This window comes from Caloenas nicobarica, chromosome 28 (assembly GCF_036013445.1).
Source record: "Caloenas nicobarica isolate bCalNic1 chromosome 28, bCalNic1.hap1, whole genome shotgun sequence".
Lineage (NCBI taxonomy): Eukaryota > Metazoa > Chordata > Aves > Columbiformes > Columbidae > Caloenas > Caloenas nicobarica.
In genome coordinates this window covers 3,646,757-3,662,380 of record NC_088272.1, presented here as the reverse complement: position 1 = coordinate 3,662,380, position 15,624 = coordinate 3,646,757, and the positions used below count along the sequence as shown (strand labels likewise).

Here is a 15,624-nt window from a genome sequence, read left to right as displayed (position 1 = left end):
AGTGGGATAAGGGAGAGAACTGAAGGGGAAGGGAGAAACCTGTGGGTTTAGAAAAAAAAAATAATAAGACAATAAAAATAATACACTACTACTACTAATATACTAGAATATACATAAAGTAAAATATATGATACTCAGTGCAATCCCTCACATAACTCCAGTTGTGCCAAACAGACAGCCCAAGAGAAGGGAGTGCCCTGGTCCTGAACAGCCAATCCCAGCAAGAGAAAGTAAAAGTGCAAAAGGCCCAAGGGCCAACTGCAAAATGGCAGAACGGCAAAAGGCCAGCCTGACATCGAACTCCTGACAGAATGAAACTTCTGAATGGAACTAACCAAACCAGCTGGAAAACCCAAAGTAACGGATGTAACAAGCCCTAAAAGCTGGCTCCAGCTTTAGACTGAGCATGACGCTAATCATAGGGAATATTTCATTGATCAGCCTGCATGTCAACCCACGTGCTGTCCTGTCTGTGTCCCCTCCTGCCGAGTTGCATCTGCAGATGGATGGCCAAAGAAGCCCTTGGTTTCCCTGACAACAGCCAAGATATCAGTGAGTTCTGACATTCCTTTCATACCAAATGGCAAACACCGTAAAGCTGCTAAAAGAAAAAATTAACTCTATCCCAGGGAAGAAACCGTGTTATTATTCTCATAGCAAATCTAAACAAAAGACTATATTAGCTATGAAGAAGAGAGATTCAAAATGCATGAAGAAAATTAACTCAATCTCAGTAAAAACAGCACGTTTCCTCCGCCTCCACTTCACCAGGCTAAAGAAGTTTGGGTCTCTCAACATCTCCACACATGACCAGGACTGTCTCTGGCCACACGACAGCTCCTCCCCGTTCCTGCAGTGTGGGGAACCTCCCACTGGGACACCCCGCTCCAGATGTGACCACACCAGTGCGGAGTCAAGATGGACAATAACTGCCCTTGGCTGGGTGGCCACACTCCTCCCAGTGCAGCCCAACGTGCTCATGGGCATATTCCTGTTTAGCACCACTGAGAACTGACTGAACAGCCAGGCTCAGAGGGTTGTGACCAGCGGCACAAAGCCCAGCAGGAGGTACCATGAGGAGCACTGAAGGACACCGTATCCCTACCCAACATCTCCTCCCCACAGGTGTCCCTTGGGTCCCTGGAACCACCTCAGTGACAAGGGGGAGAGCACTGCCTGTATGGGGTGGAGGAGATGGGGTCTGGAATGAGGGTCCTGGGGCAGTTTCTCCTGGTTGTTCATGCAGCAACAAGCTGGGCTGGATATTTGGAGAGAGGAACTCTTCCTAAGGGCCTCCAATGGGCTTGGGGATGGTCTACAGTTTCCTGCATGCTGCCTTTTCTGGTGGAGATCAGAGGCTGCCGGCCCTTTAGAGGACCCAGGACAGGCCTTGTCCTTCCTCTGGTCACAGCTGGACCCCAGTTCTCCAGCTCGGCCCCAGCTCAGGAGCCTTGTCTAGGGGTGACTTTTGGGGTAAGGTTGACAAGAGGGGTGCATAAGTTTGTCTTAAGGACATGTGATGAGCACCAGGACTGGAGTACCAGAGCAAAATGATGTGGCTTCTGGGTGAATACTTTCTTCGGTGCAAATCCTGAAACAGAGTCCCAGACTTGCTTTCCATGCCACCCTTCACGAGGGATGATGCACTAAGAGATGGCAAGTGGGGGACACCGATCCTTCTCCAGCTACTTCCCAGGCCTGGTGAAGCACCAGGACAGCAAGGACTTCTGGCCCTGCACCCTGAACTCTGGGTATTATCTTGGGGCAGCTGAACACCAGCATTTTTCTCTCCAAGGCAATTTCCAGCCCCGGTCAGCTCCTGTCTGATCTCCCCCCATCCCTCCTCTGATCTGGTCTGGTGCTCCTGGCCCCTTCCCTGTGCTCCCCACAGGGCCCCAACCTGGCACTGATGCTCTACAGAGCAGGTTGGCTGCAGGACCATGGGGTGACTCCACACTGGTTGTGCTGCTCAGTGAGGGACACAGATGCAACTGCATGGGCTGCACTGTCACTGAGCTCTTTCCCGGGGGTCTAAAGCTCTGGAACGGGTTCAGAGCATTTCTTGGGACTCATTGGGTTTTCCGCTCATTTTGGTTCAGCAATCCTTTCCTTGTCCTTCAGGTGCCTGGAGATCAGTGCAGGAAGACGCGCCCTGTCCCCTTCCCAGGGATGGAGGTAGGCTGACCAGCCCATAATTATTCAAATTGTCCTTCCTGCCCTTCTTGAAGATGGGTTTGACATCTTCCTTTCCCAAGGAACTCAGAACTTCTCTGATTCTGCTGTCACTTTTGAAAGCACAATCAAGAATGATGGGCAAGGGTGACATAGCAGACAGGAGCACTTGCAATGAGCCTGTCCCAGCAGCTAGGATGAATCTCACTGGGCCACTGAGTTTTATTCCTGGAGTCACACACAGAAATGCCAGGATTCCATCAGGCATCCGTTTCTGAGCTGGTCTCAGGACTCCTTATGCACCCAGGGATGTTCAGAGACAGAGTCTGTCCCTTTTACACACAGAGGCAGGAGTCACAGTGTCCCTCTGGCCTCCTGTTGCCACTCCCAAAGGGACGGGAGACACCTCAGCCCTGTGGTGTGTCACCCTGCTCTGCACTCATCTGAGAAGTGCCATGTCATGAGGAATGGACACGGGGATCTCAGTTCAAGGAAGAAGATCGCAGTGGGTGGTTTCCCATGGGTGTTACTCTCAATGTGAAGTGACCTCGAGACAATGTCTGTCCCACAGGCGTTCATGGAACCCCCAGGAATAGGTGATGGTGTTTGTCCTCACTCGGTTTCATCTCACCTCATGTACATGATGTGTGTGCTTACATCTCATCTGAACAATGCAAACATGGACTTCTGACCTACTCATTCAGTGTCCATCCGTTTAGGGAAGAGCAACTTCTGTGAGCTGGGAAGAGAGGCCAGGGCTGGAAATGGTGGTTGTGAGGGGCCAGTCCATGACGATGTCCTGGGGCAGCTTCCGCGGGGTGTCCAGTGCACAGGGGCACAGCCCAGCCCCTGCTCTGCTGGTCCTGCAGGTCTCTGGCAGGAGGCCTGGCTGTGAGAGGACACTGCTGTGTGCCCAGCCCTGCACACACACACTGTGCAGCTGGACACTGGTGTTTGCATCTGTGGCCACCTTCTTGTGCATGTTCTTGACAGAAACTTGAAGAAGACCTAAGCCTTCCGGCACTGCCCTGAGGAGATCACTCTTCTTTATAGAAGTCCTGTTACAGAGGCCAGCTCTGTCACAGCAGTGCCCATTGCCTGTCCCTGCCTGCGCTCACAGGACTGACACACAGCAGGACGGTGACCAGGCTGCCAGAGCACTCAGGCCTTGCACCAACACAAGGGATGAGAAGGAGAGTGTGGGAGTGGAACGAGAACAGCTCTGGAAGGCCAAGCGCTGGTGCTCCCTGGCAGTGCTGCCAGGCTGGACTCTTTTCCCCTCCTCCCATGCACACAGGAACTGTCCCTGCAGCTCCAAACAGGCCTTGCAGGAAGGATATATATTGAAAAACAAGTCACTACAGGATGCTTTATTTTGTTTAAGAGAAAAAGAGAGCACGGCTCCTCATTTACACATCCAGTGGTTAAAAAAGAAAAGCAGATAGAGATTTAGAAAGGGAATGAGAATGTTATCACAATAAAAACCAACTTCAATAAAAACAGAAATTACAAGTGAGAGGCTGGACCTGTAACTAATTACATTAAAACTACTATGTAGAAGGAGAGAAGCAGTTTATTGCTTCAGAAAACACTAAGATATGAGTTTCCACAGGGCATCCTTGAGCTCCTGGTTCCTCATGCTGTAGATGAGGGGGTTCACTGCTGGAGGCACCACTGAGTACAGAACAGACACCACCAGGTCCAGGGATGGGGAGGAGATGGAAGGGGGCTTCAGGTAGGCAAACATGCCAGTGCTGACATAGAGGGAGACCACGGCCAGGTGAGGGAGGCACGTGGCAAAGGCTTTGTGCTGTCCCTGCTCAGAGGGGATCCTCAGCACAGCCCTCAAGATCTGCAGATAGGACAGCACGATGAACACAAAACACAAAAAGAACAAACAGACACCAAAAACAACAAGCCCAGATTCCCTGAGGGAGGCATCTGAGCAGGAGAGCTTGAGGATCTGGGGGATTTCACAGAAGAACTGGTCCAGGGCATTGCCCTTGCACAGTGGCAGTGAAAATGTATTGGCCGTGTGCAGCAGAGCAACGAGAAACCCAGTGGCCCAGGCAGCTGCTGCCATGTGGACACAAGCTCTGCTGCCCAGGAGGGTCCCGTAGTGAAGGGGTTTGCAGATGGCAACGTAGCGGTCGTAGGACATGACGGTGAGAAGAAAATACTCTGCACCAAACAAGAAAAATACACAGAAGACCTGGGCAGCACATCCTGCATAGGAAATGACCCTGGTATCCCACAGAGAGTTTGCCATGGATTTGGGGACAGTGATGGAGATGGAGCCCAGGTCGAGGAGGGCGAGGTTGAGCAGGAAGAAGTACATGGGGGTGTGGAGGTGCTGATCACAGGCTATGGTGGTGATGATGAGGCCGTTGCCCAGGAGGGCAGCCAGGTAGATGCCCAGGAAGAGCCAGAAGTGCAAGAGCTGCAGCTCCCGTGTGTCTGTGAACGCCAGGAGGAGGAACTGGGTGATGGAGCTGCTGTTGGACATTCGCTGCCTGTGGGCATGAGGACCTGTGTAAGGAGGAAAAGACAGTGACGGTTTAGATGAGATTCCTCTGGGAAAAACCAAAGCCATTTCACATATGCCTTCCCCCTGCTCCACACCCCCTTGTCGTTTTCCAGACCTTCCTTCAGCTCCATGGCTGAGCCCTGGGTGGTGCTGGCTGGAGGTGCCGTGAGGAGCAGGGCCTGTGCCCACTGGCTGCCCAGGAGTCAGCCCTGCTCTGCAGCAGGGGTCATGGAACGGGGGGCAGGGGACGGACCTGGGGTTCAAAGTTGTCATCTGAAACTGCTGCTGGTGAAAAAGGGCCTGTCAGCATCTGCACTGTCACAGAGAATGGAACAGGATGGTAAAATGAAATTTGAAAGGTTTGGTTGTTTTACAGCTTCACAGAATCATAGAATGTTAGGGATTGGATGGGACTTCGAAAGATCATCTAGTCCAATCCTGCGACTCCCCTGGAGAGTGTTCTTGCGTGTCAGAAAGTCTCATCATTTATGCTGCAGGGAGAAGAGAGCAAGCCCTGCGAGACCAGAGGATGCCTGTGGGTCAGTGCAGAGTGAGGGCAGCTGCTCTGTCCCTCTGTCTTGCTCCAGCTGCCCTGGGCTGGCACCTTTCTGAGATGGAGGCTGATCACACTGCCATGTTACCCTGAAAAGCCACCAGGCACTGCTGAGAGCAGAGGTTTGCAGGCTGCAAAAAAGGACTGGTCCATCTAAGGCAGATGTGTCCAGCCAAGGTGATGCTGCTGCTGTCCATAGGCAGAGGGGTGGTGAAGGGATGTTATAAGGCTTCTGGCAGATGTACTGATGACTCTGAGTTGCAGTTCAGGAGTATCAGTGACTGCTTACAACTTGAGAGCTCCCTTTGCATTTATCCCTTCCTCCATCCCCCCACCCCCCAAGTCTTGGAATAGGAGACTGAAAGGACAGACTCAGGAAAGCGCCTGATCTTTGTAGTAATACCTGTATAGATCTTCTCCTTGAAACCTCCTATTGGAAGAGCAGCCCTGACCCACAGAGAAACCAGCAGCAGAAGGATGCTGCCCTGCCGGGGGTCGCTCCTTCCCCCCACAGCTTCTCCCCTCAGTGTTGTTGGGATCTCCCTGGGCAAGCTGAGCGCTGACCCTGGCAGGCGGCAGAGTCCCTGCCCCGGCACAGCCCTGGGGTGCAGGGACCCTGCTCTGCAGGACAGCCCTGGGCACCCTGCAGCTGGGAGATGGCAGCTGTCGTGCCCTGTCCATGCTAAGGAACAGATCCTTCTCCTCCACTCCAGCCATGGGATCTGCCAGCTCTGGGAGATAATTGCAGGATCCTCATCTGCACCACCCTGCACCCAGAGACTTACTGTGTTAAGGACTGTGAAGATTTCTCCCCCAGTGATCTCTCAGCCATCTCACCACCCCAGACTGCATTTCCATCTCTCTGCCTCGGTGCTGCAGGCAGAGCCCTCAGCCCTGCTGCGCTTTGCAGAGGAGCTGCTCCTGGGCAGAGCTGTCTCTCTGCAGCGCTGCCGCTTGCCATGAGCTCCGTCTGTCCCAGGAGCCCAGCCCAGCTCAGCAGCACAGGAGCAGCCCATGATGTCCCTTTCTCTGTCCCCTCTGGGCTCCCTCCAGGTGTCCCTGGGGCTTCAGGGGCACATCCTTTCAAACAACTTGAAGTAATCAGTGATGTTGATTCTCTCTCCTCTGCAGTGACACTTCTTGCCAGCATTGTGTTCTTTGTACTAAAAAATAAATTGGTATGAGAATCATCTTTTCTTGTCCCATCATTAGGCAGGACAAAAGGAACGTTACAGGAAAGGACCAAATTTCTAAAAACTGCAGGAGGAATACGTTCACCTGAATGAATTTAGGCATTATATTTTGGTTTTATACTCATAGGTCTAGAGAGATATCCAGCAATCTTTTGGCCACGTCATGTCTGTGCTCTGAAGCAAAGCCTTTGCACACATGGGCTCTTGGACACTTGGTACCAGGTTTCCATGGGGCGACTCAGAGGTTTCCTGGTGCCACAGCTGGGGTGGTTCAGCCCAGATGTGAGGCAATGGCCTCAGCCAGGGACCTGACTGGCTGAGCTGGAGCTGTCAGTGTTGCAGACAGAGCTGTGACACGGATGGAATAAACTGCCAAGGCAGGGTGGCAGAAGTTAGTTCATCTGGTCTGCAAGGACAGCAGCCTCCAAGCACAGCAACAGGCCAGAGCAAAACTCAGTCTAGACCTGTAAGGCAATTCAAGGGCCTCATAATGAGCTGTTCCTAGCTCAGGAAAGGAGAAACAAAGACACCTTGTGGCCACTCATTGATTTAATAAGGGAAAGAAGTGATATTCTCTGTGTCTCTGGTCCTCCATCTTCACCAGCAAGGTCTCCCAGGCCTCTGTCACTGGAGGCAGAACAACCAGCAGTGGATGGGGATCAAGTCAGGGGTCCCTGGAACTAACACAATCCTTTCCAGTCTATGGGACAGGAAGGGCGGCATCCCAGGAGCTGAGACAGCAGGACCATGTCACAGTGAGGCCACTCTCCACCTTCTTGGAAAGCTCATGGAGACTGGGGGGACTCCCTGACCACTGGCAGCTCTCACACATCGTGTGCACTTTTCAAAACGGCCAATGGTTGAGTGCTGTGGTTTGCTTGCGGGGTGAAAATAAAACCGTGGCAGATGTATTGTTAACTCCCTCTTCCACCCCTTCCCCCTTCAGCCCCTCCCTCTCCCCTCATCCCACTAAGGACAGGCAATTGGGAGGAGAAAGAAGGACAGAGACAAGAGAGTTGGAAAAATTAAAAATGTTTTACTAATGCTACTAATATGAAATAGAGAAAATAATACAAAATATATAAAACCAATCTTGAAAGTCCCGGCAACTGCTCCGGCAGATGTGGGGCCGGCACCTGAAGTCCTGGGCTGGACACTGCAGCCAACCGGAACTGGATTCAGTCTGTCACTTGGCCTCAGTTCGCAGGGACAACTCGCAAGGTCCTCTCCCAATGCTGGCCATAAGGAAAACAGGGACGAGATCCTCGTGATCCCCCACTTTTATATGAAGTATGACGTTAATGGGGTCGAATACTTTAGTTGGTCAATTTTCAGTTCACCTCCTGCTTGCACATCTCGCGAGATGCATCATTATCAATGACCTTGCATTCCATTGCTATGTCTACCAAAACATGTATCTAACTTTCAGGAAAACTGCAGTTAGCAAGAAGACTTTAGATGACAGGGAAATTCACTAAAAGAGTAACTTGTTTCTGATAAAACCAGGACAGTGAGCAGGGTAACTAAAGGCTGTGTCCCAGAGCATGTCCACCCTGACCCCATTTCTGGGTGTCTGAAAGAGAAGGTGACAGGGTTTACCCAGGGCAGGTTGTCCCTGTCCATCCTCTTTGCTTTCTGTGAGGAAAGGACTGTGTTGCTGGATGCGGGGAGAACATTGATGGTCCGTTACCTGAAGTCAGCAAGGCATTCAGCATCATCCCGTGCAGTATTCTTCTGTATAAGGTAGGATAAAACCCTGAGTAATCTGGTCTGACCCTGCTTTGAGCAGGAGGTTGGTCAAGACACCTCCTGAGATCCCATCCAGCCTGAATGATGCTGTCCTTCCTTCCTCCTCATATTTTCAATTTAGAGAAATCTCTCAGGTTCCGTCTGATCACAGAAATACATCACATGAGGTGCAGGGCTGCTTTAAAAGTACCCAAACAGGCCTGACAACAACTTCTGCACCCTTTTCATTTGCCCAAACCCAAGTTCTTCTTTTTTGCTATACTCATGCCCAACTTGTTAACCCTTTCAGAGCAGGTTGCTCAAGAGGTGTCAGCATCCATGTACAGACATGATGTACATCAGACAGATATCAAAGCCACCATTACAGAAATGATGACGAAGCACTTGACAAGCTCCTTGAACCCAGGAATCAGCATGTCTTGTCTCCTGAGATGCCATTGAACACCTGAACTTTAAGTGAAGAGTATGTGAGGTTTTTTTTGTGCATCCTGGCTTGTCTCATGACCCATGTGGTGCTTCAGGCTGTGAAGAGAATCAAAACCAGCCCTTTGACTGGGGTAGTTCCATTTTACATGGTGTCACGCAGGGCAGATGAAGGAGCTCAGAAGTCCAGAGTCTGCTGCACAGTTGGGACTTTTGAGAATGGAAATGCAGGTAACAGTGTTGTGTCAGTGCACGCTACATAAAGATTCTGGCTTCCTTTGTGCCTTCTTGCTGACCTGGGATCTGTTCCTTGGCCTTCTTTGTCTCAAAAAGAAACTATTCTCCTATGCCACCTCCACCTCACACCAGGGAAAAAAAAGGAGAAAAGTTATGAAAGAAGCATGATTTGGGGGTAATTCTGTCCAAGAGGTGTACTCTTTATACAATAGAAAAAAAAAAAAGAGAGAAAAAGCATTGTTTTAAGAACTTCTCTCAAGACAACTACTGAGGTGTAGTAGATGTTTTGAAAAGCAAGAATGACTGTTAGGAATGAAACTAAAGACTTTTAGTTAATCATCATCATCAGTGAGAATAAGGAGTTCCCTGTTACTGTTATTAGTGGTAGTACCACTGTTCTAAAACATCCTTCAGAGCATCTCGATTTTTCCTGGGCTCCAAAGCTCAGCCTGCTCAGATTTTGGAAGGATTGCTTCAAACCCCTGTGACCCAAATCTCTACAACAGTCTTTCCTCAACAGTCTTTTACCCCAGGAAGGGTAAAACTTCCAATGTAGGCACCGAGCCAGTGCCCAACCTGCCTGGATAGCCAGGAGAGCTGTGCAAAGCAATAGCCGCACTCAAGGGGAGTTGGAGGTGATGGGAATTGAAATGGTTTCACCCCAAATCATAGAATCATGGCATCATAGAATCATTTAGGCTGGAAAAGACCCTTAAGAACATGGAGTCCAACCATAAATCAAACACTGCCAAGGCCACCACTAAACCATATCCCTAAGTGCCACATCTCCACATCTTTTAAATAATTCCAGGGACGGAAGCTCAAATCTTTAGCTGGCGGGACACCATTGGCTGCAGTTAGACATAAGATACTTGTCATGCCTGTGAGTTCAGACCTCGCTGGCAGAATGTCTCACACCCCTCACTGAGGAGGGCAGGGTGCTGGGGGGATGGGAGCACGTTTCAGTTTCCCAGGTCCCAGGACAGAGCCCAGACCATCCTTCCCTTCAACTCTCCCATCCAGTTTCTTGAGATGCAAAGTTGGTGGGCCTTCTGTGGATAGTCATGTGTAAAAGGCGTGAATAATCCTTCAAGTGTTTGTGTACTTTGTCTAGGAATGCCAGTTTTTAAAGAAAAAAAAAAAGTTTAACATGCTTACATTTAAATATCTGTAATATAGTACTCTGTGTCTGTGGTAGCCCCTCCAATGACAATTAAATAGGTATTTGCACTATAGGACCATACCTCATCCACAAGTACACATCTAAGTGGTTCAGATGAAGGCTGGTTTGGCAAAAGTCACCCTTTGTGTCCCCAGGTGCACGGACACTGCTCATGTGCCTCTGCAGAGAGTGGCAGAAGCTGGATGCCCTTCTCGGGACAGACTCCTTCCAGGAGAGACACAGGGGTAACTCCTCAGGTCTTCATGGCAGTTCACTCAGCATCAGTTTTGACATATTGGGTGCTTCCTGTGACTACCCTTTCTGCACAAATGATCATAAAAAGACACCCATTTAGTAAGCCATGGTCATAAAGGGGCTGTTATGGACAAGAAAGCTCACCATGAACTCTGGGGAGAGCAAGGAAGTTTATAATAAGCACCAGGAAGAACCAAAGAGCTCAAGGCCTCTTCTGAAGAGCGGGAGGCCCTGAGCAGCAGTGATTGGCCATGCGTAGGTATGGGAGAGGGACAGGGCATGTCAAGGAGAAGCAATGAGATGGCTGATGGCTTTAGTGAACCCTTACAGCCATGGCTGAGCCCAGGAATGGAAAGCAGTTGTTGTCTGCAGGTGGAGGAGGAATAGGAGCAAGACTTTCCTGGGAATATGGAAGGAAGGAAGAAAGGCCTCTCTTGGGCTAATCATATCTGGCAGTGACATTTGCATGCTGTGGGCATGGCTGTGCCTAGGAGATGGGAATGGCTGCTGCTAGGGGTGGCTGTGCTCAGGCATGGCCCATGAGCTGACCCTGCTCTGCTCCTCTCTTACACCGCCCAGTCCTGGATGGACCTCAGGAAATATCCATGAACCTGGTGGATGCATGAACATCCTGGAGTGATGGGATATGGATCCAAATAGAGGATTCAAGCAAGTTTGAGACTGGGACATTGAGGTGATTGGTGACCATTGCCAGGGGTATAAAAGAAGATTGATGCGTTGTGAAGAACTCACAGGCATTTCCAACTCCACAGAAAACCAGAGCCTTGCAGCTAAAGCAACAGCACTTGACATAAAACCCACCCCCAAAACACCAAACACTCACACTGACCACAGGCAAAGCCTTGAAAAACATTTGAGAAAAATCTACCAGGTCCCAGGGGTCAAGTCTCAGCCATTCTGGTGATAAACAAGCATCAAGGGCAGACAGGGCATCAGAGCCACCTCCACATTGCCCTCACCACCTGTAACCAGTGTCTCCAAGTCTTTCCTTCACCAGCCTCCAGGGACAGGGACCTCGACTGGTTGTTTCCTTCACAGCTGTGTCAGTGCTGGCCCTTCATGGGGTCCCAAGCACCCTCAGAAACTTGAGTTCCACTTCTGCCTTTCACTTCATCAGAGGTTTGTTCATTCTTTCAGCAGCTGCAGTTCAGGATCACGGCAGCAGAGGGCTCATTAACATCCAAAATGCCCTTACAAGCCAAGGCTCTGTGCATCATTTTCCTAAAGGCTTCAAGTCTGGTCTTGATGATTAGGGAGATTTCAGGAATAGCCAAATAGAGAGCATTTCCATAATAAAGAAGAATAAATCAGTATTTCTTCTATTGTCTTTGCCCCTCTCCCTCCTCCCCGTTTCCCAAAGAGGTGGTATCTTATTGATCTGGAGCATTTTCTGATGAACACAAAACAATATGTGTAGGAAAGTGGGTGCCTGATGCACCACTTGAGTGAGGAGACAGGCCAGGACAGCTCAAGAGGAATCACACTCCTCTGGAGCACAAGGCTGTCCTGCAAGGCTTCTCAGATTTCCTGAGCTCCTTCACCCATCAGACAGACTTCCATGTCACCACCTCTATTGGCCGCTGTCCCTCAGTATGTCAAAGTCTTCTCCTCTGGAGCCCACCAGCCTGTGCTCTGCTGCTGGCCTTCCTCCCTCCCCTCTGGTGCCTGGAATCCCACTGTTGCCTGGTCACCACAGCCAAGGTGGACACTGATGTTCACATCCCTCACCAGCTCTTCTTTGTTTCCTAGTTCCAGATCCACGTGAGCATCACCCTTGTTGGCCCACCAGGCAGCCACATTAAGAAGTTGGGCCAAGATCCTCTGGACTGTTGGCACCTGCCGCTTTGCCTGGCCAGTGAATGTCAGGGCAATTACAGTTCCCCATAGGAACCTGCTCATTGACTGGTGACTTCCTCAGGTTGCTGACAGAAGATCTTTTCCATTTCTTCCCCATGATCAAGTAGTTTGTAACATCCAACACTTTATCACCCTGTATTGGGTTTACATGGCAAAGTCTTGGAACTGGGGTGAGTGTGGGTGTGCTACAGTTGTCACCTCTCTGAGAAGACAACAGGAGTTTGATGTCAGACAGAGCCGATAAGAGCTGGCTCCAAGATGGACCCACTCCTTGACAAATCTGAGCCACTCAGGGATGTTGGCAGCACCTCTGTGATATTGTATTTGAGAAAGGGTAAAAAATGCTGCACAACAGCAGGTGGGAGAGAGGAGGGAGGAAATGTGAGAGAAAAATCGCTGCAAACACCAAGGTCATATCCCATAGGACCCAAGCAGGTCCCTCAGCTGGCCAAAGCCTGCTCTCCTGAAATCCTGCTCTTTGCCTTGTTATCATCTTCCAGGAGCCTCAACTCCACTTCCCCATCCCTGACTGTTCCATCCCTGACCAACCCTTTCTGGTTTGTAAGTGTGAAGTCCCACAGGGCACCTCACCTCACTGACTCCTCAGCCACCCGTGTCAGGAAGATGTTGTCCATGAGCTCCAAAACCCTCCTGCATGGCTGGTACCTTGCAGCTATTGGGGTATCTTAGGTTTGCCATGAGGACACAGCCCTGGAAACATGAGGCTTCTTTCCTTTGTCTGAAGGAGGCCTCATCTAATTCCTCTTCCTCATCAGTGAGTCAGTAGCTGATATGCACCCACCACAACTTTGCCCATGTTGTTCTGCCCTCTCATGCTGAGTCCTCAACCTCCAGCTGACATTGTCTGTCCCCAAGCAGAGCTCCACACCTTCCTGATGTTCCCACACATGAAGGGAAAATTCCCTCTAAGTCCAGACCTCGGGCATTATGAGTACCAGACCCCCAAGATCCCACAGTTTCTCCAGGAGGGGCTATTTGTAGTGCCTTGTAACTCCTCATGCTGTTTTCTTGGGAGAGACAACCTCATCAGGATAAGCCATCTGCATGCAAATATTAATAGCTGAGCAAATGGAGCTTCAGTCCTGGAGAGTCCAGACCTGGCGAAAAGCTTGGTTTTGCAATCAGAAAGCTCTGAAGTTTTAAAAGGAGAAGTGGCCAGTCCCGTATCGGGTCAGGAGAATAACCCCATCCACCAGGACAGAGCAGGACCTGACACACTGAGCAGGGACCCTGAGGAGAAGGGCCTGGGCACTACAAGGGCCGCCACACAAGCCCGTGCTGCACGCTCACCATGAACAAGGCAGCTGCACACGGGGCTGCATGAGGAGGAGCGTGGGGACCCAGACACCTGGAGTTCTCATCCCATTCGGTTCAGCACTGGTGTGACCCCACACACACGGGTGTGTGCCAGTGTGCGGCTCCCAGTTTGGAGAAGCAGGGAGGAACTGGAGAGTGCAGGGCTGTGCCAAGGCAGGGGTCAGGACCTTGTGCACATGGTGTGGGATGCTGAGGGACCTGGGCTGCTCTGGCCCAGCAGCGCTGGGGAGGCTGCAGCAGTGTAGGAGTAGCCTGAGAGTGCTGGAAGGGTGGTTTCAGAGAGGGTGGAGGTTTTCTTCATAGTGGGAAAGAGCATGAGAAAGAAATAATGGCACACAGTGCAGCTGGGGAGGTCCAGGCTGGACATGAGCAGCAAGGAATGTGAGTGGAAGGGCAGTGCTGTGGTGGAGCAGGTCACCCAGAGGGAGTCTGCATCAGCCCAAGGCTTTGTGCTTCAAGGAACAGCTGGGGAGGATGGAGAAAGATCAGCAAAGGAAGGAAGATGCTCAGACAAGAGCAAGGTGGGCAGCAGGGGGGATGTGTCCAGCCTGCAGGAAAGAGGTGCAGGGGATGCCACAGCATAGGACAGGCTGTCGTGGAGATGATCAAGGGATGTTAAGAGGCTGAAAGCCCCCACCAGACATGAGCTCCTTCTCCCCTTAGCTGTGGCTGTTGTCTCCAGCTCTGCTGCCTGTGAGGAGACACCTTGTCCTTACAGCGCAGGGGCCTCATGGCCTCCTTGTCCCCAGCCAGGAACCTGGGAGGTGTGGGACCATAGTCCTGCCCTTGGCCTTGCACAGCCCCACATCACACTGTCCCAGGAAGGGCCCTGGGCAACGTGGGAGGGACAGGATCTGCCTTCCCAGGGCTGGGGGTCAGGGCTTGGCCCTTTGATTAATGAAACACATCCAGGTTTACTCAGCATCAGAGAGACCTTCACCTTGCTTGTCCTGACCTGTCATCTCTGCCTCCAGTTTTCTTCTCTAACCAGACCCTGGGGTCGGATCATCAGTAGTGTTCCTCAGGGGAACCCATTAACATTACAAGAAACTTTGGAGTTTGAATCTGACTTGGACTTCTTGGGAGGTTTCTTCAACTTCCTCCAGGGTCTGAGGTTCATGGACTCAGCAGCAAACCCACCAGAGGGGTCATTAAAGCGCCTTGGGCTGCCCCTGTGCTGCTGAGCTGGGCTGGGCTCCTGGGACAGAGGGAGCTCATGGCAAGCGGCAGCGCTGCAGAGAGACAGCTCTGCCCAGGAGCAGCTCCTCTGCAAAGCGCAGCAGGGCTGAGGGCTCTGCCTGGGGATCTCAGGGAGACGAGCAAGGCAGAGAGAGATTAAAGGTGGTCAGGATGGGGAGGATGACTGAGAGCTCACTGGAGCAGAAACCTTTGCAGCCCTTGCCATGGTAAGTCTCTGGGTGCTGACAATGCAGCTGTAGCTCCTGGAGGCATCTCCTCAAGTTAGCACAGGCACAGCTTGAGGGATCTGTAAGGAGGGGGCTGTTATCAGGCAATTTTGAACAGCTGTGAAGCTGGGTGAGCACCCAGGGTTGCCCCAGGCTGTCCTGCAGAGCAGGGTCCCTGCACCCCAGGGCTGTGCCGGGGCAGGGACTCTGCCGTCTGCCCAGGGAGATCCCCACGGGGCTGTGGGGAGAAGCTGTGGGGGTAAGGAGCCACCCCTATCAGGGCAGGAAAGGTGCTTCTGCTGTGGAGAGCGTGCTGTGTGGGTCAGGGCTGCTCACAGCTCCAGATAACCCCAGGATTTTTTCAAGTGGATGCCGCAAGGAGAAGACCAATGTAAGGATTACCAGCCAGATAAGGAGCTTTCCTGAGCCTGCCTTTTCAGTTTCCTATCCCGAGGGTTGGGGGGTGCAGGAAAGCATGAAATAAAAATGAGCTCTCATGCTTAAACAAGTCACTGATAGTGCTGAACTGCAACTCTGAGTGATCAGTGTGTCTGCCAGAAGCCTCATAACATCCCTTCAGCCACTCCTCTGCCTCTGGACAGCACCTGCATCACCTTTGTTGGACCCGTCAGCCTTAGTCTGACCTGTCCTGTTTTCCAACCTGCAAACAGGAAGATGCCCCCAGGCAGTGCCCTGCAAACAGGCAGGATCTGTAGGGCCAGGGTGAGGGC

General features: G+C 51.4%; 1 protein-coding gene across 1 annotated transcript; it reads right to left on the bottom strand.

Annotated features, from left to right (window-relative positions):
* Positions 1-3,808: 3,808 nt before the first annotated feature.
* LOC135999451 (olfactory receptor 14A16-like) lies at positions 3,809-4,513 on the bottom strand (the record flags this gene model as incomplete). Its single annotated transcript, XM_065653006.1, has 1 exon — positions 3,809-4,513. A coding segment is annotated over one exon (705 nt), but the record flags the coding sequence as incomplete, so codon positions are not given.
* Positions 4,514-15,624: the final 11,111 nt, after the last annotated feature.